The 25,492-nt window shown below is 38.4% G+C and overlaps 2 protein-coding genes across 4 annotated transcripts in view; one reads left to right on the plus strand and one right to left on the minus strand.

Annotated features, from left to right (window-relative positions):
• The window catches only part of MTMR8 (myotubularin related protein 8), a 123,624-nt gene that overhangs the window by 10,623 nt on the left and 87,509 nt on the right, over window positions 1–25,492 (plus strand). For 2 of the 3 annotated variants that reach the window (XM_007991903.3, XM_007991904.3), the window contains exon 2: window positions 23,660–23,782. The exons of the other annotated variant lie outside the window; for it this stretch is intronic. In XM_007991903.3, coding sequence (XP_007990094.2) covers window positions 23,660–23,782 — 123 coding nt within the window. The remainder of the gene's footprint in view (window positions 1–23,659; window positions 23,783–25,492) is intronic. 3 annotated transcript variants of the gene reach the window in all.
• Window positions 6,916–7,922, minus strand: LOC103232082 (small ribosomal subunit protein uS2-like). The gene has a single exon (XM_037994686.2). The coding sequence runs from the start codon at window positions 7,881–7,883 to the stop codon at window positions 6,996–6,998; it is 888 nt and encodes a 295-aa protein (XP_037850614.1). The 5' UTR covers window positions 7,884–7,922; the 3' UTR covers window positions 6,916–6,995.

Consider the following 25,492-nt stretch of genomic DNA (forward strand, 5'->3'; position numbering starts at 1 on the left):
GTACCCTGGATGTGGGACATGGAGTCAAAGGATGTTATTTACTTTGGAGTTTTAAGTTTTAATGACTGCCCTGCTGGGTTTCGTACTTGCATGAAACCTATAGCTCCTTTCTTTTGGCAACTTTCTCCCTTTTGGAATGGAAATGTTTACCCAATGCTTATAACCCCATTGTATCTTGGAAGTAACTAACTTGTTTTTGATTTTACAGGCTAGAAAGTAGAAGGAACTTACCTTGTTTCAGATGAGACTTTGGACTTTTGAGTTAATGCTGGGATGAGTTAAGACTTTCTGGGGACGATTGGGAAGACATGGTTGTATTTTCCAATGTGAGTAGGACATTAGATTTGGGGGACCGGGGCAGACTCATATAGTTTGGATCTGTCCCCGCCAAACCTCATGTTTAATTATAATCTTCCGTGTTGGAGGTGGGGAGTGGTAGGAGGTGATTGGATGATGGGAGTGCATCTCTCATGAGTGGTTTAGTACCATCCTTCTGGTGCTGTTCTCATAATAGTGAGTGAGTTCTCATGAAATCTGGTCATTTGGAAGTGTATGGCTTCTTCCCCCCATTTTGCTCCTTCTCTCGCCGTGTGAATGCCTGCTCCCTCTTCACCTTCCACCATGATTGTGAGTTTCCTGAGGCCTCCCCAGAAGCTGAGTACATGCCAACTTCATGCTTACTGTACAGCCTGCAGAACCGTGAGCCAAATTATATATAATAAATTATGTATGTATAATAATATACATAATTTCTGATTTTGATTTTAAATATATCATATATATAATTTTTGGTTTTGGAATTATATATATATAATTATAAATTATATAATATATATAATACTGCCTCCAATAATTTTGTTAAAATATATGTATATCTATCTATATATCTAATTGTATTTATATGCCTCTAGCAAAGATGGATCTATGCTGGAAAATGAATGCCTTCCTAGCTTGTACATGAAAATAAGACTTCTTGGGATTGGAAAACAGTTTTAAGAATGACTTTGAAGGACAGAATCCTAGGGGCAGGTGATCAAAAGAGATCTTTTTTCTTTGAAGCGTAAGGATTAAAATGAAATATAACATGTAAAGCTCAATACTTGGCGTATAGTAACTTCTCTCTTTTGTTATTATAGTTGTTGTTGTTGTTTCTGTATTTAAGGGTGAACCTTGGAACCTAGCCCTGGAAAATAAGAGGATTAATGGGATGAATGTGGTTCTCATCCTTGACTGCATACTAGAATAACCTGGGGAACTTTTTCAGACTCTTGAGATCATTTATGTTAGAATATCTAGGGGTGGGACCCAAGAATCAGTATTTCTTGAAGTTCTCCAGTTCCAATATTCAGCTAAGCAGGAGAGCCATTGCACTAAATTTGTTGTTGTTTTTAAAAATAATTCTGGATCAATGGATTTTTCCATGTCCTTAATTTTTCCCAAATAAAAATTTTATTTAGATGAAGTTTGGATTAATTCAGTGGTTCTCAACAATGGCTACACAATAGAGGGAGCTTAAAAAATTTAAATGCCTCACTTCAGACCAATTAAGTTAACCTTTGAGGGTGGAGCCTGAATATGTTTTTTTAAATCTCCCCTGGCATATAGCCCAGGTAGTACCACTGGTTTAACTGAAAGAAGGTTTGTGTTGTAAGGCTAAGTCACTGCAGAGTTTAATTGCTACAGCCATAACATAATTATTTAGTGGAACTCTGAAATGTGTGAGCATTTCTGGGTAACACTGTTCTGGAATAATTATCTATTGTGGTTTACAAAGTGAAGTCAGACACATATTCATTTGGTGTTTGCAATAACCTCAGTGGCAGGCATGATTGGGAAATTGGCACAGTGCAGTGAAGTCAGTTCCCTGGTTTAACTGAAAGGAGGTTTGTGTTTGTGAGGCTAAGCCACTGATGTTATCTGTAGGTTTTGTGTAGATGTTATTTATCAAGTTGAGGAAATGCCCCTCTGTTCCTAGTTTGTTGAGAGGTTTTTATCATTAATGGGGATTGGATTTTGTCAAATGCTTTTCTGCATCTAGTGGTATGACTCTGTGATTTTTTTCCTTTTTAACTTGTTGATGTAATGGATTACATTAATTGATTTTTAAATGTTGAACCAACATTACATACCTGGAATAAATCCCACTTGGTTGTGGTGTATCATTATGATTTATTTATTTATTTATTTATTTATTTATTTTGAGATGGAATCTCGCTGTGTCACCCAGGCTGGAGTGCAGTGGTGCGATCTCGGCTCACTGCAAGCTCCGCCTTCCGGGTTCACGCCATTCTCCTGCCTTAGCCTCCCCAGCAGCTGGGACTACAGGCGCCCACCACCATGCCCGGCTAATTTTTTGTATTTTTGGTAGAGACGGGGTTTCACTGTGTTAGCCAGGATGGTCTCGATCTCCTGACCTCGTGATCCATCTGCCTCGGCCTCCCAAAGTGCTGGGATTACAGGCGTGAGCCACCACGCCCGGCCTCATTATTTTTATACATTGTTGGATTCAATTTACTAATTGTTACGGGATGAATTGTGTCCCCCCAAAAAGTTCATATGTTGAAGTCCTAACCTCCCATACCTCAGAATATGACTTTTTTTGAGATGGGGACTTTACAGAGGTAATCAAGTTAAAATGATGTCATTAGGGTGAGCCCTAACCCAATGTGACTGGGTTATAAGGAGAAATTTGGACACAGGCATGCATATTGGGAAGCTGATGTGAAAAGACAGGGAGAAGATGTCTATCTATAAGCCAAGGGGAAAGGACTGGATTAGATCCTTCCCTTACATCTTTCAGAAGAAATCGGTTCTGCTGACACCTTGATTCTGGTTGTCTGAACTTCAGAACTGTGAGGTAATAAATTTCTCTTGTTTAAGCTGCCCAGTTTCTGGTACTTTGTTATGGCAGCCCTACCTAACTAATACACCATTATTTTGTTGAGGATATTTGCATCTATATTCATGAAAAATATTAGTCTGTACTTTTCCTTTCTAGTAATATATTTTCTGGTTTTGGAATTAGGGTAATGCTGGCTTTATAGAATGAGTTAGGAAGTATTCTCTCTGCTTCTATTTTGAAGAGATGGTAGATAATTGCTATAATTGTGTTCTTAATTGTTTGGTGAAATTCACCAGTGAAACCATCTGGACCTAAACCTTTCTGTTTTAGAAGATTACTAATTTTGGATTTTGTTTCTCTAATAGATATGGACCACTCAGATGATCTGTTTCTCCTTGTATGAGTTTTGGTAGACTGTGTCTTTTGATGTATTGGTCCATTTCACCTAGATTATCAAATTTGCAGACATATAGTTATTTATAATATTGTTTCATTATCCTTTTAATGTACATGGGATCAGTAGTGATGACCCCTCTTTCATTTCTGATGTTATTTGTGTCTTCACTCTCTTTCTCAGGTAGCCTGGCTAGCATCTTACCAATTTCTTGATCTTTTCAAAGAGCCAGCTTTGGGTTTTGTTGATTTTCTCTATTGATTTCCTGTTATCAATTTCATTGATTTCTACTCTGTAATATTTCAGAAGTTTACTTTGGATTAAATTTGCTCTTGTATTTTTTAGTTTTCTAAAGTAGAAGCTTAGATTATTGACTTTAGATTTTTCTTTGTTCTAATATATGCATTCAGTGCTATAGGTGTTCTTCTAAGCACTGCTTTTGCTATATCCTTCAAATTTTTTTAAGGTGTGTTTTCTTTTACTTTGAAATGTTTTAAAAACATTTTTCTTGCAACTTGTTTGATCCATGTGTTATTTAGAACTGCGTTGTTACATTCACGTGTCAGGCTGGGCACAGTGGCTCATGCCTGAGACCCTAGCATTTTGGGAGGCCAAAGCAGGGGGATCGTTTGAGGCCAGAAGTTTGAGACCAGCCTGGGAAACATAGTAAGAACTCTTCTCTACAAAAAGTTAAAAAATTACCTTGGCATGATGATCCATGCCTGTAATCCCAGCTACTTGGGAGGTTGAGATTGGAGGATCACTTGAGTCCAGTAGGTTGAGGCTGCAGTGAGCGATGATCATATTAAAAAATATGTTCTTAGAGAACTGACCCCTCAATTTTTATATAATTCTTGTTGTTTTAGTCTGTTCAGGCTGCTATAACAAAAATACTATAGATTTAGTGTGTTAGTTGTTTCTCACATTGCTGTAAGGAACTACTTGAGACTTGGTAATTTATGAAGAAAAGAAGTTTAATTGACTCACAGATCCACAGACTGTACAAGAAGCATGGCTGGGAAGGACTCAGGAAATTTACAATCATGGCAGAAGATGAAGGGGAAGCAAGCACATCTTCACATGGCGGAATAGGAGAGAGAGAGAGCAAAAGGGGAAGTGCTACACACTTTTAAACAATGAGATCTCGTGAGAACTCACTGTCATGAGAACAGCAAGGGGGAAGTCTGCCCCCATGATCCAATTACTCTCACCAGGCCCTTCTTCCAACATTGGGGATTACAATTCGACATGATATTTGGGTGGGGACACAGAGCCAAACCATGTCATTCCACCCTGGCCCGTCCCAAATCTTATGTCCTTCTCACATTTCAAAACACAATCATGCCTTTTTAACAGTTCCCCAGAGTCTTGCTTCATTCTAGCATTAATTCAAAAGTTCAGGTCCAGAGTCTCATCTGAGATAAGACATATCTCATGTACTTATGAGCCTGTAAAATAAAAAAAGCAAGTTAGTTGCTTCCAAGATACAATGGAGGTACAGGCATTGGGTAAATACTCCCATTCCAAAGGAGATGTACTCACCAAAACTAAGAGGCTACAGTCTCCATGCAAGTTTGAAACCCAGCAGGGTAGTCATTAAATATTAAAGCTCCAATATAATCTCCTTTGACTCTATTTCTCACATCCAGGCCACAGTGATGCAAGAGGTGGATTCAGAAGACCTTGGGCATCTTTGCATTGTGGCTCTGCAGGGTACAGCCCCCTTGGCTGCTTTCACAGACTGGTGTAGAGTGCTTGCAGCTTTTGCAGGTGCACAGTGCAAGCTGCGGGTGGATCTACCATTCTAGGGTCTGGAGGATGGTGGCCGCCTTCTCACAGCTCCGCTAGGCAGTGTCCCAGTGGAGACTCTTTGTGAGGACTCCAATCCCACATTTCCCCTCCACACTACCCTAGTAGAGGTTCTTCATGAAGGTTCTGGCTCCGCAGCAGACTTTTGCCTGGACATCCAGGCATCTCCATATATCCTCTGAAATCTAGGTGGAGGCTGCTAGGCCTTATCTCTTGCCCTCTGAGCACCTGCAGGCTTAACACCATGTGGAAGCTGCCAAGGCTTGTAGCTTGCAGTCTCTGGAGCAGCATCCTGAGACATATCTGGGGTCCTTTTAGCCATGGATAGAGCTGGAGTGGCTGGGACACAGTAGTGTCCCCAGGTTGCACAGGGCAGCAGGGCCCTGGACCCAGACCATAAAACCTTGATTCACTCCTGGGCCTCCAGACCTGTGATGGGAGGGGCTGCTGTGAAGGTCTCTGAAATGCCTTTGAGGTATTTTCTCCATTGTTTTGGCTATTAACATCTGGCTCTTCTTTACTTATGCAAATTGCTGCATCCAGTTTGAATTCCTCCCCTGAAAATGGGTTTTCTTTTCTACCACATGACCAGGCTGCAAGTTTTCTAAGCTTTTATGCTGTGCTTCCCTTTTAAATATAAGTTAGAGTTTCAGATTATCTTTTTGCTCACATATATGAGAATATGCTATTAGAGGCAGCCAGAGCACATCTTCAACACTTTGCTGCTTAGAAATTTCTTCCTCCAGATACCCTCAATCATCACTCTCAAGTTCAGAGTTCCACAGATTCCTGGAGCAGGGGCACAATGCTGCTAGTCTCTTTGCTAAAGCATAGTAAGAGTGACTTTTACTCCAGTTCCCAATATGTTCTTCATCTCCATCTGAGACCACCTCAGCCTGGACTTTATTGTCCATATCACTATCAACATTTTGGTCACCATTCAACAACTCTAGGAAGTTCCAAACTTTTATCTTCCTGTCTTCTTGTGAGCCCTCCAAACTTTTCCACCCAAAGCCTATTACCCAATTTCAAAGCTGCTTCCACATTTTCAGGTATCTTTTTAGCAATGTTCCTCTTTTCTGGTACCAATTTTCTGTATTAGTCTGTTCTTGCATTGCTATAAGGAACTACCTGAGACTGGGTAATTTATGAAGAAAAGAGGTTTAATTGACTCACAGCTCTGCAGGCTGTATGTACAGGAAGCATGGCTGGAGAAGCCTCAGGAAACTTACAATCATGGTGGAAGCAAAGGGGAAGTAGGCACATGTTCACATGGTGGAACAGGAAAGAGTGAAGGGGAAGTGCTACACACTTTTAAACAACCAGATTGTGTGAGAACTCACTATCATGAGAACAGCAAGGGGGAAGTCCACCCTTACGATCCAGTCACCTCCCACCAGGCTGTCCGTCAACACTGAGGATTACAATTCAACATGAGATTTAGGTGGGGACACAGAATCAAACCATATCACTCAGTGAAACAATAGAATTTATTGCTCACAGTTCTGGAGGATGTGAAGTCCAAGATAAGATGCATGCAGATTTGGTATCTGGTGAGGTCCTACTTCCTGGCTCATAGACAGTGGTCTTTTTGCTGCCTCCTCACATGGCAGAAGGGGCAAACAGGCTCCTTTAAGCCTCTTTCATAAGAGTACTAATCCCAGTTGTGAGCAGAGAACTCTCATGAGCTCATCACCACCTAAATACTCCACCTGTTAATACTATTGCATTGGCAGGAGTTAGATTTCAACATATGAATTTTTGAGGGACACCAGCATTCGGACTATTCCACCTCTCTTCATTCCTGATAACTTTCCTTGCTCTGAAGTCTTTTATGTCTTGTATTAATATATGTACTTCAACTTCTTCTTCTTTTTTTTTTTTAGAAACTGATGTTTATTTTCCATCAGCCATTTTTCCATGTTGCTTAAGAGCCCATGCAAGAACAGCTTAAGACCATTCAGTGGTTGCTCCTACCCATTCAGTGACCTGAGCAGTGGGAGCTGCAGACCAGTCTTCCGTGGCAGGCTGAGCACTCCAGTCTTCAGTAGGGAACTGCTGAATAGGCACAGAGGGCACCTGCACACCTTCAGACCAGTCTGCAACCTCAGGCTGAGTAGCAGTGAACTCAGGAGCTGGAGCAGTCCATTCACCCTGAAATGCCTCCTTGGTCACTGCCTTTTCAGCAGCAGCCTGCTCTTCTTTTTCAATCTCTTCAGGATCTCTGTAGAAGTAGAGATCAGGCATGACCTTCCATGGGTGTTCACGGGAAATGGTGCCACGCATGTGCAGAACTTCCCGAGCCAGCATCCACCACATCAAACCCACTGAGTGAGCTCCCTTGTTATTGCATGGGATGGCAATGTCCACATAGCGCAGAGGAGAATCTCTCTTACACAGAGCAATGGTAGGTAGGTTAACATGAGATGCCTCTGTGAGAGGCTGGTGGTCAGGCCTGGGGTCAGTAACCACAAGAAGCCGTGGCTCCCAGACGGCTGCCTGGATCTGGTTAGTGAAGGTTCCAGGAGTGAAGTGGCCAGCAATTGGAGTGGCTCCAGTGGCAGCAGCAAATTTCAGCACAGCCCTCTGGCCAGTATTCCTGGAGGATATAACACTGACATCAGCAGGGTTTTCAATGGCAATAATGGCACGAGCCGCCAGCAGAAGCTTCTCCCAGGTCCTCTTCAGATTTATTATGTAGAGGCCATCACTTTTCCTTTTATAGATGTACTGTTCCATCTGGAAGTCAAGATTGGTGCCACCTAAGTGGGTTCCTGCTGCAAGGAACTTAAGGACATCCTCCTCCTTCATTTGCAGGACATCAAGGGGTCCGGACATTGTGAAAGTTTCCTTTTAAGTTATGACGGGAATCCAGAACAACGCCGTATGGACCCCTCTGTAGGTAGCATGGAAAGGCTCAACTTCTTGTGATTAGTGTAAGCATGGTATATCTTTCTCCATTCCTTTACTTTTTTTTTTTTTTTTTTTTCTATTGAGACAGTCTCTCTCTGTCACCCAGGGTGGAGTGCATTAGTGTGCTCTCAGCTCACTGTAGTCTCTGCCTCCCATGCTCAGGCAATCCTCCCACCTCCTCAGTCTCCTGATTAGCTAGGACTACAGGCACCCACCACCATGCCTGGCTAATTTTTGTAGAGATGGGTTTTGCCGTGTTTCCCAGGCTGGTCTCAAACTCCTAGGCTCAAATGATCCTCCTGCCTTGTCCTCTCAAAGTGCTGGGATTACAAGTGTGAGCCACCACAGCTGGCCATTCCTTTACTTTTTTTTTTTTTTTTTTTTTTTGGATTAAAACAATAGAAATTTGTTCCTTCACCATTCAGGAGCCCAGGAGTCTGGAATTCACGTGTTGGCAGGGTTGCCCTCTCTCTGGAGGCTTTAAGGGAGAATCCTTCCTTATTGCCTCCTCCAGTTTCTGGTAGCTGTCAGAATTCCTGGTGGCTGTATCCATCACTCCAATCTCTGCCTCCATTTCACATGGCCTTCTCTGTGTGCCGTCTCCTCTCTGTCTGTTATAAGGATACTTATCATTGGATTTACAGCCCGCCTTGGCAGTCCTGGATGATTTCATCTTAGATCCTTAACTTACTTACATCTGCAAAGACCCCTTTTCCAAATAGGGTCACATTCACAGGGTCCAGGTATTAGAAAAAAGACCTGTCTTTCAGGAGGCTGCCATTCAACCCACTATAGGAGTTCAGCAACATTTTCCACTTCTCTTTAACTACTTTCATTCCACGCTTGGCTGAGTATAATCCTTATTCTGTTTTCTAAATACTGATAGTACTTCCTTGACTGATTTGTGAGCACTAACTCTGTTAGTCCTTTAGGGTAAAGAGCGTGCTTAGACATCTTTAATTCTATAACATTTGACACAGTGCCTGGCATATAGTAGATTCTCAGTGAATGTTTGTTAAATGGATGGTTGTAGGGAGGGATCATGCCTTGTTTATTTCATTTTCCCTTAAAATGCCTAACTCCATACTTTGAAAATAGTAGATACTCGAGAATCTTGAATTAAAGAAAGAATACTTTGAATATTCAGTTCTAGCTGTCTCCCAGGGGAATCTTTCTGAAACCTGGTCCTCTGGTTGCCCTAGTACTCTGCTCATGCACCTGTTTTGACATTTACCACAGGGTGTCTTTTGTTATGTTATGTTGAGTTGGGTTCATGTTTGCATTTCTTCAGCAAATTATAAACACCCAAGAATTTATAAGTTATAATTTACAATGTCTCATACATTCTACTTTTATTTCGCATAGGATGTTTTAGCACAGAATCTGGTACATAGTAGGCATTCAAAAAAGTATTATTGAATTAAATCTAGCTTTAGTTGTTTGTAGTTTTGCTGGTGTCTGACTCTGTGGTAGAGTGAACATCAAGATATCTGGCTGAAAGAAAACTTCCTGAGTCCATTTGGCTTTTTTTCTTTGAGCCCAGTGCTGTACCATCTTACTACAAGATCAGTATTCTTCAGATTCAGTTACTTTGGCAGGAAGTTCCCATTATTACTACTTGGTCTTCTAATCTGTCCCTGCCCAAATATAATGTGGTGTGCTTAGATTCGGGTATCTTGGCATCTTCCCCTAGCCTCCATGCCTTGACTACATTTTTGTTACTTTTCTCTTTTAGAGGGTGGGCCATAGGGGTGGAAGATTTTTTTCAGTTTCCTTTCTCTCCCCAAGCACACACGGTTAATAAGTCTGTGGCAGTATAGTATAATGGCGTATTAGTTCATTCTCACACTGCTATAAAGAAATAACCGAAGACTGGGTAGTTTATAAAGAAAAGAGGTTTAATTGACTCATAGTTCTGCAAACTGTGCAAGTAGTATGGCTGAAGACGCCTCAGGAAATTTTCAATTGTGGCAGAAGGTGAAGGGGAAGCAGGCTTATTTTCACATGGCTGGAGCAGGAGAGAGAGAGAGAGAGAGAGAGAGGGATATACTACACACTTTTAAACAACCAGATCTCATGAGAACTCACTATCATGAGAACAGCCAGGGGGAAATCTGCTCTCATGATCCAATCATCTCCCACCAGGCCCCTCCTTTAACACTGTGGATTACAATTCAACATAGGATTTGGGAAGGGACACAAATCCAAACCATATCAAATGGTTAAGAGTTTGGGTTCTTGCTTCTCACTGCCTGCCTTTACCTCACCACTTAACCACCCATGTGGTCTTCGATAAGTTAATTTACCTCTCTGAGACCCGGTTTCCACATATATGAAATGGGATTAACAATATCATCTATCTTAAATAGTTATTATGAAGATTAAATGAGATAACACATGTAGAGTATAGCACAGTGTTTATCATCTCTCTTCGTTCCCACTTTTGGCTTGGACATACTCCCTAGATTGGTGTTATTGGTGTCTGTGGATTGATTGGCCCAGCCCTGTTAGAGTTATTTGTCTGACAATGAAGTACTCTTTTCCTTTAAGTGCATACATATGCATTTTAATTTGTCATTGAAAAACATTACAGAAATTGCACTCTTGACCATTTATCCCAGAGAAATGAAAACCTGTTTTCATGCGGAAACTTGTGCACTAATGTTCATAGCAGCTTTATTCATAATAGCCCAAAACTGGAAACTACCCATATGTCCCTTCGGTGAGTAAATGGTTAGATAACTTGTGATATGTCCATACAGTTGCAATACTGCTAATCAATGAAAAGAGGTAAACTATTGATATATGCAAACACCTGGATGAATCTTAAGAGAATTATGCTGGGTGAATAAGGCCAATCTCAAAAGGTTACATACTGAATGGTTCTGTTTGTATAATATTCTTTAAAAATTAATTGTAGAGATGAAGAACAGATTAGTGTTTGCCAAGGGTTCAATGGAGAAGGGATGGGTGTGACTTTAAAGAAATAGCAGAAGGGAGTTTTGTGGTATGTATGTATGTATCATGATTGTGGTGATTGTTACACAAAGCTGTACATGTGATATAATTGCATATAGCCATACACACACAATTTATAACTGTACATAGTATACATGTATAACTACATATATAACTGGTATAATCTGAGTAAGATCTGTGGATTGTACCAATATCATTTTCCTGGTTTGGATGACTTACTATAGTTATTGTAAGATGTTAAATTTTGGGAGACTGGGCAAAAGGTCCTTAGGACCTTCCCATGAATTTTTTTTTTTTACAATTTCCTATGAATCTATAATTATTTCATAATAAAAAATAAGGTTTAAAAATCTTAGCATTAAGAATTACACCAAATCCTGTCATTCTACATTTAGGCTACCGTTTTCATTCCATTATGTTCTCATTCAGTCTTTGTATGCATACCGACATTGTTTAACATATTTATAATAGTTTTACTTAACTTTTAAATTTATTATTATGTTAAGTATTTTTATACAGTTCTTGAAAGATTTTTAACGGCACCAAATTTCAGATCTAATTAATTTTTTGGACACTTAATATGTGAAAGGCACCTACCTAGAAACCTTAGTATTATATATCTACTTAATAGTCAATTTTAATATAATGTTCTTAAATTTACCGAGTCCTTTCCCCTATTATTGGACATATAGGTATTTCTAGTTTTCTCCTATTATTGGCAGAATCTCAGGGAATATTCTCATGTGTATAAATTTGATTTTCTGAGGATAAACTTCTAAGAGTAGGGATATTGGGTCAAAGGATACTGGTTCATACTTATATGTTCTTGACAGTTTTTCCATATTACTTTCTAAAAGTGATATAGCATTGCAATCAGCAATGTATAAGATAGACTTCAGAGGATAAACTGCTAAGAATGGGGTATTGGGTCAAAGGATACTGGTTCATACTTACATGTTCTTGACAGTTTTTCCGTATTGCTTTCTAAAAGTGATATAGCATCGCAATCAGCAATGTATAAGCATAGCAGTTTTACCACAACCATGCAGTATTTGATGTTTTGCAAATTTAATACGTATAAAATAGTAGCTCCATGTCATTTAAATTTAGCATTTCTGTCATTACTAGTGAAATTTAACTCATCACATTTTTATTTTCTCATATGTGAATTATCTGTTCATGTTCTTTGGCTCCTTCATCTGTTGAGCTTGTAATGCTTTTCTTATAAATGTAAATAAGCTATTTATACTTTAGAAGAAGAATAAGGAGAATATTTTTGATATTGATTGATTTGTTAATTGATTGAGATAGGGTCTTGCTGTCTCACTTAGGCTGGTGTGGAGTGGCATGGTGCAATCACAGCCTCAAACTCCTGAGTTCAAGTGATGCTTCTGACTCAGCCTCCCAAGTAACTGGGATTACAGGCATGCACCACCATGTCTGGCTAATTATTTTTATTGTTTTTTGTAGAGACGAGTTCTTGCTATGTCACCCAGGATAGTGTTGAACTCCTGGGCTCAAGCAATCCTCCCACCTTGGCTTCCCAAAGTGCTGGGATTACAGGCTTGATCCACCATATCTGGTCTGTCTTGGATATTGAGGATCCCTAATTAGAGCACATTTACAGTTACAGTCATGCATCACTTTACCATGGGGATATGCTCTGAGAAGTGCTTCACTAGGCAATTTTGTCATTGCATGAACAACATAGAGTGTACTTACACAAACCTACTACACACCTAGGCTATATGGTACATAATCTATTGCTCCCACCACCATTGTATTTGTGGTACATCGTTGACTGAAATGTTGTTATGTGGCACTTGACTGTATAAGAGAAAGCATCAAGGCCTCAGTAGATAAATGAATATCCTGTTCTTAAATGTCTTCAGGGAAAAAGCTGATGCCATTTTTGTGTTATCCCTTTTAGCTATATGTAATTTGCCTACATAATTTGTGACACCGATAGACTTTGGGCTAATGACTTGTGGATGTCAACAAGAGAATATATGAAATGAAAAGATCATTAGGCTGGCGACTTTATGTTCACAGGCATCTTGCCTTTCCTTTTTTTGTGTGTATGTAAATGAAAATCATGACACCTAAGGGTATGGACATACATGTTAATAGCATGAGTTCTGAACCACTCATTTGCCTATGAGTTAAAGAGGCCAACATCATACAACACCGTTTAAATATCTAAGATTGTTTCTCATGTTTCTGAAAAGAAAAGGTGGTATTTTTGTTTTGTTCTATTTTTCTAACCTCAGGTGTATTGCATTGAGTTCATCACGTACTCCTCAATTCTTGGTACTTATCATCATTAGTCCATGAAAAGCTACCTCTCATTTTTATTTAATTAGCCTGTTTTTTCCCCATTCCACTCCCCCATCACAGGCAAGCATTCTAATATGATTAATGTGATTTGAATTAGAATGTGTCTTTCAAAACATGATAGTTGTTTTATACACATGAATTTTTAGTTTATGTAGTGATGCCTTCTGTATGTCATTCTCTTTCTTACTTTTTTCACTGTCATATTTATTTTGCTGTATGTATGTCTAACCCATTGCTTCTAATAGCTGCATAATATCCCACCACATTTGATCTTCTGAATTGGCCTGTTATTACATTGCAATAAAGAAATACCTGAGACTGGATAATTTTTTTTAAATTATACTTTAAGTTCTGGGGTACATGTGGACAATGTGCAGGTTTGTTACATAGGTATACATGTGCCATGTTGGTTTGCTACACCCATCAACTCGTCATTTACATTAGGTATTTTTCCTAATGCTATCCTTTCCTCTGCCCCCTACCCCATGACGGGCCCCCATGTGTGATGCTCCCTGCCCTGTGTCCAGGTGTTCACATTGTTCAATTCCCACCTGTGAGTGAGTACATGCAGTGTTTGGTTTTCTGTCCTTGTGATAGTTTGCTGAGAATGATGGTTTCCAGCTTCATCCATGTCCCTTCAAAGGACATGGACTCATCCTTTTTTTATGGCTGCATAGTATTCCATGGTATATATGTGCCACATTTTCTTAATCTCATCTATCATTGATGGACATTTGGGTTGGTTCCAAGCTTTTGCTATTGTGAATAGTGCCGCAGTAAACACACGTGTGCATGTGTCTTTATAGTAGCATGATTTATAATCCTTTGAGTATATAGCGAGTAATGGGATTGCTGGGTCAAATGGTATTTCTAGTTCTAGATCCTTGAGGAATCGCCACACTGTCTTCCACAATGGTTGAACTAGTTTACACTCCCATCAACAGTGTAAAGGCATTCCTATTTCTCCATATCCTCTCCAGCATCTGTGGTTTCATGACTTTTTAGTGATTGCCGTTCTAACTGGTGTGAGATGGTATCTCATTGTGGTTTTGATTTGCATTTCTCTGATGACCAGTGATGATGAGCTTTTTTTCATGTGTCTGTTGGCTGCATAAATATCTTCTTTTGAGAAATGTCTGTTCATTCCCCTTGCCCACTTTATGATGGGGTTGCTTATTTTTTTCTTGTAAATTTCTTTAAGTTCTTTGTAGATTCTGGATATTAGCCCTTTGTCAGATGAGTAGATTGCAAAAATTTTCTCCCATTCTGTAGGTTGCCTATTCACTCTGATGGTAGTTTCTTCTGCCATGCAGAAGCTCTTTAGTTTAATCAGGTCCCATTTGTCCATTTTGGCTTTTGTTGCCATTGCTTTTGGTGTTTTAGTCATGAAGTCCTTGCCCCTGCCTATATCCTAAGTGGTATTGCCTAGGTTTTCTTCTAGGGTTTGTATGGTTTTAGGTCTAACATTTAAGTCTTTAATCCATCTTGAATTAATTTTTATATAAGGTGTAAGGAAGGGATCCAGTTTCAACTTTCTACGTATCCTTAGGCATTTTTTCCCAGCACCATTTATTAAATAGGGAATTCTTTTCCCATTGCTTGTTTTTGTTAGGTTTGCTAAAGATCAGATGGCTGTAGATGTGTAGTGTTATTTCTGAGGTCTCTGTTCTGTTCCATTGGTCTATCTCTGTTTTGGTGTTAGTACCATGCTGTTTTGGTTACTATAGCCTTGTAGTATTGTTTGAAGTCTGGTAGCCTGATGCCTCCAGCTTTGTTCTTTCTGCCTCGGATTGTCTTGGCAATGCGGGCTCTGTTTTGTTTCGATATGAACTTTAAAGTAGTTTTTTCCAATTCTGTGAAGAAAGTCATTGGTATCTTGATGGGGATGGCATTGAATCTGTAAGTTACTTTGGGCAGTATGGCCATTTTCACTATATTGATTCTTTCTATCCATGAGCATGGAATGTTCTTCCATTTGTTTGTATCCTGCTTCATTTCGTTGACCAGTGGTTTCTACTTGTCCTTGAAGAGGTCCTTTACATCCCTTGCCTGATTGCCCTAGCCAGAACTTCCAACACTATGTTGAATAGGAGTGGTGAGAGAGGGCATCCCTGTCTTCTGCCAGTTTTCAAATAGAATGCTTCCAGTTTTTGCCCATTAAGTGTGATACTGGCTGTCGGTTTGTCATAAATAGCTCTTATTATTTTGAGATACAACCCATCAATACCTAGTTTATTGAGAGTTTTTAGCATGAAGGACTGTTGAATTTTGTTGAAGGCCTTTTCCGCATCTATTGAGGTAATCATGTGATTTTTGTCATTAGTTCTGTTTTTATGATGGATTATGTTTATTGATTTGCCTATGTTGAACAAGCCTTGCATCCCAGGGATGAAGCTGAATTGATCATGATGGATAAGCTATTTGATGTGCTGCTGGATTCGGTTTTCCAGTATTTTATTGAGGATTTTTGCATCGATGTTCATCAGGGATATTGGTCTAAAATTTTCTTTTTTTGTCATGTCTCTGCCAGTCTTTGGTATCAGGATGATGCTGGCCTCATAAAATGAGTTAGGGAGGATTCCCTCTTTTTCTATTGATTGAAATAGTTTCAGAACGAATGGTACCAGCTCCTCTTTGTACCTCTGGTAGAATTCGACTGTGAATCCGTCAGGTCCTCGACTTTTTTTTGGTTGGTAGGCTATTAATTATTGCCTCAGTTTCAGAGCCTGTTATGGTCTATTCAGGGATTCAACTTCTTTCTGGTTTAGTCTTGGGAGGGTATATGTGTCCAGGAATTTATCCGTTTCTTCTATATTCTCTAGTTTATTTGCATAGAGGTGTTAATAGTATTCTCTGATGGTAGTTTGTATTTCTGTGGGATCGGTGGTGATATCCCATTTATCATTTTTTTATTGCAGCTATTCTCTCTTTTCTTCTTTATTAGTCTTGGTAGCGATCTATCAATTTTGTTGATCTTTTCAAAAAACCAGCTCCTGGATTCATTGATTTTTTTTTTTTTTTGAAGGTTTTTTTTTTTTTTTTGTCTCTATCTCCTTCAGTTCTGCTCTGATCTTAGTTATTTCTTGCCTTCTGCTAGCTTTTGAATTTGTTTGCTCTTGCTTCTCTAGTTCTTTTAATTGTGATGTTAGGGTGTCGATTTTAGATCCATTCCGCTTTCTTTTGTGGGCATTTAGTGCTGTAAATTTCCCTCTAACACTGCTTTAAATGTGTCCCAGAGATTCTGGTACATTGTGTGTTTGTTCTCATTGGTTTCAAAGAACATCTTTATTTCTGACTTCATTTTGTTATTTACCCAGTAGTCATTCAGGAGCAGGTTGTTCAGATTCCATGTATTTGTGTGGTTTTGAGTGAGTTTCTTAATCCTGAATTCTAATTTGATTGCACTGTGGTCTGCGAGGCAGTTTGTTGTGATTTCTGTTCTTTTACATTTGCTGAGATGTGCTTTACTTCCAACTATGTGGTCAGTTTTGGAGTAAGTGCGATGTAGTGCTGAGAAGAATGTATATTCTGTTGATTTGCGGTGGAGAGTTCTGTAGATGTCTATTAGGTCCGCTTGGTGCCAAGCTCAGTTCAAGTCCTAATATCCTTGTTAACCTTCTGTCTCGTTGATCTGTCTGATAGTGACAGTGGGGTGTTAAAGTCTCCCATTATTATTGTGTGCAAGTCTAAGTGTCTTCGTAGGTCTCTAAGTACTTGGTTTATGAATCTGGGTGTTCCTGTATTGGGTGCATGCATATTTAGGATAGTTAGCTCTTCTTGTTGAATTGATCCCTTTACCATTATATAATGGCCTTCTTTGTCTCTTTTGATCTTTGTTGATTCTGTTTCATCAGAGACTAGGATTGCAACCCCCGCTTTTTTTTTTTTTTTTTTGCTTTCCATTTGCTTGGTAGATCTTCCTCCATTCTTTATTTTGAGCCTATGAGTGTCTCTGCATGTGAGATGGGTCTCCTGAATACAGTACACCGATGGGTCTTGACTATCCAATTTGCCAGTCTATGTCTTTTAATTGATGTATTTAGCCCATTTACATTTAAGGTTAATATTGTTATGTGTGAATTTGATCCTGTCATTATGATGTTAGCTGGTTATTTTGCTCATTAGTTGATTCAGTTTCTTCCTAGCATCAATGGTCTTTACAATTTGGCATGTTTTTGCAGTGGCTGGTACTGGTTGTTCCTTTCCATGTTTAGTGCTTCCTTCGGGAGCCCTTGTAAGGCATGCCTGGTGGTAACAAAATCTCTGAGCATTTGCTCATCTGTAAAGGATTTTATTTCTCCTTCACTTATGAAACTTAGTTTGGCTGGACATGAAATTCTGGGTTGAAAATTCTTTTCTTCAAGAATGTTGAATATTGCCCCCCACTTGCTTCTGGCTTGTAGAGTTTCTGCTGAGAGATCCACTGTTAGTCTGATGGGCTTCCCTTTGTGGGTAACCTGACCTTTCTCTCTGGCTGCCCTTAACATTTTTTCCTTCATTTAGACCTTGGTGGATCTGACAATTATGTGTCTTCATGATATTCTTCTCGAGTAGTATCTTTTTGTGTTCTCTGTATTTCCTGAATTTGAATGTTGGCCTCCCTTGCTAGGTTGGAAAAGTTCTCTTGGATAATATCCTGAAGAGTGTTTTCCAACTTGGTTTCATTCTCCCCGTGACTTTCAGGCACACCAATCAAACGTAGATATGGTCTTTTCACATAATCCCTTATTTCTTGGAGGCTTAATTCTTTCTTTTTACTCTTTTTTTCTCTAAACTTCTCCTCTCACTTTATTTCATTAATTTGGTTGTCAGTCACTGATACCCTTTCTTCCACTTGATCAAATCGGCTATTGAAGCTTGTGCAGGCATCACATAGTTTTTGTGCCATGGTTTTCAGCTCCGTCAGGTCACTTAAGGTCTTCTCTACACTGTTTATTCTAGTTAGCCATTCATCTAATCATTTTTCAAGGTTTTTAGCTTTCTTGTGATGAGTTTGAACATCCTTCTTTAGCTCGGAAAAGTTTGTTATTACTGACCTTCTGAAGTCTACTTCTGTCAGCTTGTGAAAGCCATTCTTCGTCTAGCTTTGTTCCATTGCTGGCGAGGAACTGCGATCCTTTGGAGGAGAAGAGATGCTCTGGATTTTAGAATTTTCAGCTTTTCTGCTCTGGTTTCTCCCCATCTTTGTGGTTTTATCTACCTTTGGTCTTTGATGCTAGTTACCTACAGATGGGATTTTGGTGTGGACATCCTTTTTGTTGATGATGATGCTAATGCTATTCCTTTCTGTTTTTTAGTTTTCCTTTTAATAGTCAGGTCCCTCAGCTGGAGGTCTGTTGGAGTTTGCTGGAGGTCCACTCCAGACCCTGTTTGCCTGCGTATCACCAGCGGAGTCTGCAGAACAGCAAATATTGCAGAACAGCAAATATTGCTGGCTGATCCTTCTTCTGTAAGCTTCATCCCAGAGGGTCACCTACCTGTATGAGGTGTCATTTGGCCCCTACTGGGAGGTGTCTACCACTTAGGCTAAACGGGGTTCAGGAACCCACTTGAGGATGCAGTCTGTCCTTTCTCAGAGTTCAAACACTGTGCTTAGAGAACCATTGTTCTCTTCAGAGCTGTCAGACAGGGATGTTTAAGTCTGCAGATGTTTCTGCTGCCTTTTGTTCAGCTTTGCTCTGCCCCCAGAGTTGGGCTCTAGAGAGGCAGCAGGCCTTGCAGAGTTTCAGTGGGCTCCACCACGTTTGGGCTTCCTGGCAGCTTTGTTTACCTACTCAAGCCTCAGCAATGGCGGACACCCCTCCCACTGCCAGGCTGCTGCCTTGCAGGTTGATCTCAGACTGCTGCGCTAGCAGTCAGCAAGGCTCTGTGGGCATGGGACCCACTGAGCTAGGCATGGGATATAATCTCCTAGTGTGCCGTTTGCTTATACTGCTGGAAAAGTGCAGTATTTGGGCAGGAATGTCCCGATTTTCTAGGTACAGTCTGTCATGGCTTCCCTTAGCTAGGAAATGGAAATCTCCCACCCCTTGCACTTCCTGGGTTAGGCGATGCCCCACCCTGCTTTGACTTGCCCTCCATGAGCTGCACCTACTGTCCACCCAGTCCCAATTAGATGAACCAGGTACCTCAGTTGGAAATGCAGAAATCACTGTCTTCTGCGTCGATCACGCTGGGAGCTGTAGACTGTAGCTGTTCCTAATCAGCCATCTTAGAATGGAAGAGACTGGGTAATTTTTAAAGAAAAGAAGTTTAATTGACTCACAGTTCTGCAGTCTGTAGAGAAACCATAACACAGGCATCTGCCTCTGGGTAGGCCTCAGACAGCTTACAACCATGGCATAAATTGTAGGTGAGGAGCAGGCATCTCACATGTTTGGAGCAGGACCAAAAGAGTGAGAGGTGCCACACACCTTTAAACAACCAGATCTCACAAGAATTCACTCATTATCATGAGGACAGCACCAAAGGATGGGGCTAAACCATTCATGAGGAATTCACCCCCATGATCCATTCACTTCCCACCAGGCCCCACCGCCAACATTGGGTATTATATTTCAACATGAGATTTGGGTGGGGACAAGTATCCAGACTATGTTACCTGACTATTCTCAAAGTGATGGACATATTCATCCTTACATGTCCTCTTGTAGACCTACATGAACATTTCTTTGGGCCCATTTTCAGGAACAGAATTGCTGAGTCGTAGGAAACATATATATATATATATATATATATATATATATATATATATATATATATATATTTGATTAAGTAGTTCCAGATTGCCCTTCTGAATGACCCCACCTGTCTGTAACCCCCTGGTTATAGTGGATGAGGATTCCTACATGCCTTCAACCCTACCAACACTTGGCATTTTCTTGCTTTCTAGTTTTTGCAAATCTTGTAGTCTTAAAGCAATATCTTATTTTAATTTAACTTTATTTTATTCCCAATGTTTTGAGCTTCTTTTCATGGTTGTATGCTTCTGGGATTGCCTCTTACGCAACTTGCCTGTTCTTATGCTTCATATATTTTTCTTTTGGGGCCTCTTTTTTTTATTGAGTTACAAAAGTCCCTTGTATATTCTAGATAATAATTCCTTGTTAGTTTTAGGAGTTGCACCTATTTTCTCCCATTCTGTTATTAATTTTTAAAAAGTCTTTCCCTGTTCATAGATCCAAGGTACTCTGCATTTTCCAATAACTTTATAGTTTTATGTAAAAGTTACATATAGATGCATCTAGAATCTAGTTTTGTATATGGTGTTAGGTAGGGATATGGCTTTATCTTACTGCGTGTACTAATACTGTTTCCCCAACACATCTAGTAAATACTCTTTTGTCTGTCAATTTGTAGTGCCATGTTTATGCTCTATTAGGCTCCCATTTTTTACATCAGTCTGATTTTGAGCTCTGGTCCTTTTCCATTGGTTTATTTTTCTGTTTTTGCAATAGTACTAGAGTTTTTTGTTGTTGTTGTTGGTGGTGGTGGTGGTTTTTTTTCCCCACAGCTTTGAGTATGTTTTAATACCTAGTAGAGCAAATCTTACCCTCTTTACTTTGTTTTAAGTTTGATTTAGCAATTTGTGGGGTTTTGTTCTTCTATGTAAATTTAGAATAAGTTTATTAGAAAATCCACTTTGAAATATGATTGAAATTGTATTGAATTTATAGATTAATTTGAGGGATAATTGCCATTTTTATTATATTAAGTTGTCCTATCCAAGAACATAGACATTATTTCTTTAGATTGTATTCTATATCCTTCATTAGACTTTTAAAGTTTACTCTGTAAAGGTCTTGTATATGCTTGGTTAATTAAGCTAATTTCTAGATTCTATATAATTTTTGTTGCCATCGTGAATGGTATTTTTATGTTTTCTAAGTGGTCATTGCTGGTGTAGGAAAATGACTTTTGTAGGTTGATATTATATTTGGTATCCTTGCTGAACTCTTTTATATTAGCTCTGAGAGTTTGGTTGATTCTTTTCTTTCATTTTTTTTCTAGTTGAATGATTACCTTCTCTGTAAGTGGTGCCAAATATAGAACTTCCCTTCTGATCCTTGCATTTCTTAATTCCACGCCCCCTTTCCTCATAGTATTTAGCCACGATATTTAAAATAGTAGCAGTGATAGAGTCAAGTTTGTCGTGTTCATGATTTTAAATTAATGCAGTTAGTTTCTTCATTATTCATAACATTCTTTGTAGATTTTTTGTATATAATTTTTACCAAGTTAAGGATGTTTACTTTTATTCCTTGTTCACTAAGGATTATCATTATAAATAGAATTAAGCTATATTAAATGCTGCTTTTTCTGTATCAATTGAGATAAAGCATATAATTTTTCTGTTTAGTCTTGCTGATGTATTACATTGACATTTTCTGATGTTGAACTCCCCATGCTTTCTTGTGATAAACTGCACTTGATCAAAATGTATTTTTAAAAATATACTGTTGGATTCATTAACATTATTTAGCATTTTTTGTGTCTATATTTCATAAATGAAATAGCCCTAAACTTTCTTACTTTATAATTGTCTTTATTTGATTTTAGAATCAAGATTAAATTGCCCTCATAAAATGGACTGAGTAACTTTATTTTTTTTCCAGTGACCGGAGTCAATTGGATAAGGTAGTAATTAATTATATTTTGAAAGTTCGGTAGAATAAACCTATAACGTCATCTGGACCTGAGGGTTTTGTTAGGGAAAATCTTTGACTACCATCGCCATTTTATTTTTTTCTTGATTTTTAAAAATATTTCTTGTAAGTTTTCCAATTTATTAGCATATTGTTTTTCATAATACTCATACTTTTAACTTTTTATGTTTTCCCTTTTTCATTCTGTATTTTATTTGCATCTTTTCTCTTTTTTAGCAACGATCTATCCTATTAACCTTTTGACATAATTAAATTCTGGTTTGTTAATCTTTTCTGTTCAGGCTGTGTGTGTGTATCTGTGGAGGAGGATTCTCTGGTTTTAAATTTCTGTCCTTTACCATCTTATTCTTCTGTAATTTTGCTATTTCCATTACATTGACTGTTTAACTAGTATGTCGTTAACCTTTCTCATTTCATGATAAACTTACTGCTGTACATTTACTACTTAGTTCTTGTTTAACTCTGCCCTACAAATTTTTATTTGTGTTTTTATTATCATTCACTTTTAAATCTTTTTTAGTTTCCTTTCTTTTTTCTTTTTAATTCAAGGTTAATTTAATAATAAGCTATTGTGTTTTCAAACATTTGTTAAATTTTGGCTATTATTTTGTTATTAATTTCCAGTGCTATTGCATTGTGGTTGGAGAGCCTAAACTGTATGATATTCAACGTTTGGAATTTATTGATGTTTCATTTACAGCTGTAATCACGGTCTCTTTTTGGAATTTTTTTTGTTGTTGTTGTCTTGAATGTTCCATTTGTTGGATATAGAGTCCTACTCTGTATATAATAGCTTGAGTTTTTTACTTGTAATGTGTAAGTGTTCTGTATCTTCATTTGATTTTTTTTTTTTTTTTTGGTCTGCTTGACCTATCAGTTCCTAAGAAGAGTATTAAAGTATCCATATGCACTTGTTCCTTTTCTCTTTGCAGTTCTGCTAGTTGCTTGATATATTTTGAGACTGTATTATACAATATGTTTATATTTATGATGGCTATATCTTCTTGTCCTATTGATTTTTGTCATGTAAATTCTATTTAGTCAGATATTGAGACTGCTACCTCAGCTTTATTTTAGTTTATATTTGCCTGGCATATCTTATTATTTTCAGTTTGTCTGTGGCTCTAAAGTATATCTCTTCTAGTATGAATATTGTTGAATCTTTTGTTTTAGTCTGTGTCTTTCTTTTAATTGGTAAGTTTAATTCATGTACATTTATTACAATTACTTTTATATTGGGATTTAATTCTGGCATTTCTTTTTATGTGTTTTATTTATGGTACTCCTTTTGTTTTGTTTTGTTTTTCTCCTTTTCTGTTTTATTCTATTCTTGCCCTGTAATGTAAGATCTATCTTCATGTTATTTACCCTTACTGATTTTTTTACACATACAATAGCTGTACCTTCTTCCAACAAGATAAGTACCTCAGCAAGCTCTCAGGTTCTATATAGTTTCCAGTTATACATACCTTATCTTGTAAACTTTGTCTAGAATTTTTATCTTTTCTAGAATACAGGTTTTCCTCTCACTTTCATAGTTTTTCCAGTGCTGATTTCAGAAAAGGTAATACAGATCATACTAGTTTGCCACCTTGGTAGGAACTGGAAAAACTCAAGTTTTGTAGCAAATTAACAGCATTTATCTTGCTTTGAATGGCCCCACTTCAATCACAGGTGGTGAGTTGGTAACTTAATCAGTATTTTTTACTCCAATAACAGGTAGAAAATGTGAAATTGGTGGATCGTTATGTGAGTAAGAAACCAGCTAATGGGATTCTTTATCTTACTGCAACCCACCTGATCTATGTGGAGGCTTCTGGTGCAGCCCGGAAAGAAACATGGGTATGTTCATGAGAAGAAGTATCAAAGGGTCTTAAAGAGTTGTGCATACATGCTGTCTATATGGTAGTTTCTTGAAATTTCAAGTATAATTTTTAAATTGCTGTAAAACCTTTTCTTCAAAGGACCTATTCTAATAATCTTTTTGTGGTCTGAATTGTATTACTCCTCTTTTTTCAAGTTATTGACTCTGGTCATCATAGTCATTTTATTCTACATTGGAATATTCCTGGGGATTAGCTAAATTATTTTTAGGTAGAATAGTTTCTGCTAACTTCCTGAACTATGTTTGTAAGCATCTTGAAGTAATTTAAAGCCTGCTATCCATAAAATGTAGTTCAAGAACCAGCAGTATCTGTAGCATATGGGAACTTGATAAAAATGCAGAATCTTAAGCATAAGATTTTAAATTTATAAAAGGGGCTCAGGTTATGCTGATGCTAAGGCCTTATTGACTTTACCTTGGGCAGCACTAGTTTAGACCATCTCTCTGTCCTAAGACAGGATTTTACCTAGGTATATATATATATGTGTGTGTGTGTGTGCATGCACAGGCATGTGTGTGTGTTTATTTTTACACCTGTAAGTAATGTTTTCTAATTACTTCAGCACCCCAACATTGCTTTATGCCTTACCCATCCTAAAGATCATAATTTAATCTTAATCATTAGATTTATGCTTAGACCTCTTCATTTATAAGAAGTACAACATGCTGCTTTTATACAGCGTAGCTTAGTGATTAAAGCTTTAAAGCCAGTCTGCTCAGGTTAAAATCCCGGCTTCAACATTTACTACTTTTGTAACCTTGGGCGAGTTGTTTAACTTTTCTGTGTCTCGCTTCCTTCATCTGTAAAATAGAGATAAAATAATACCTTGAATTAGTTTTAAAAGGTCAAGATACAAGAATTATAAAGTGAATGTTTATAAGTGCTTATAACAGTGCCTGAAACATGGTAAATACTATCATAAAAGTATAAAATAAATTGAATTGAGTATGTATATAAAAAAGTGTCTTAATACCTCCTTTTAAAACTGAACTTTCCCCATATGTATCTTGCTCTTTGTGCTGTGATGATAAGAATGTCAAAAGAGGTGTGAGAGCTGGGCTAGACTAAGCTCTGATGCTAACTGGCTGCGTAACCTTAGGCAAGTGATTCTTACTCTCCGGGCTTGTTTCTTCATCTGTAAAATGAGGTGGTTAGATTACATAATTAGTAAGGATTCTTGCAGTTCTAACAGTTTAGGAGCCAGTTCTTTAGTACTGTGCCATGAGCCTATCTCCTATCTACCTGCATTTATAGACAGTACAGATGTCTCCAGATTTGTTCCTTTTGGGTATGATTTCAAATCCAGTGGACTGTATCTGGAATGGAGGACTTACACTATTTCTGATGTCAAAGGAGGCTTATTTACCCAATTAGGGAAGTTCTTCCCAGACTTAGTCTGCCTACCTTCCCCCGACCCTTCCCAGTTTCACTACAATTGTTTGCCTGGGCCCTGATCTCGATTATCAGTATTGTACTACCAAAACACACATCTCTCATGTTGACTGGAAGATCTTTGATTTTCTTGAGGTTGAATATATTAATTCATATTACATTTTGTAATACCTCCAGAACTGCCATGGCAGGACTTGAGTGTGACAAAACAGTTAAGATAAAAATTAATCATACCTGTGATCCCAGCAGTTTGGGAGGCTAAGGAAGAAGGATC

This window comes from Chlorocebus sabaeus, chromosome X (assembly GCF_047675955.1).
Source record: "Chlorocebus sabaeus isolate Y175 chromosome X, mChlSab1.0.hap1, whole genome shotgun sequence".
NCBI lineage: Eukaryota > Metazoa > Chordata > Mammalia > Primates > Cercopithecidae > Chlorocebus > Chlorocebus sabaeus.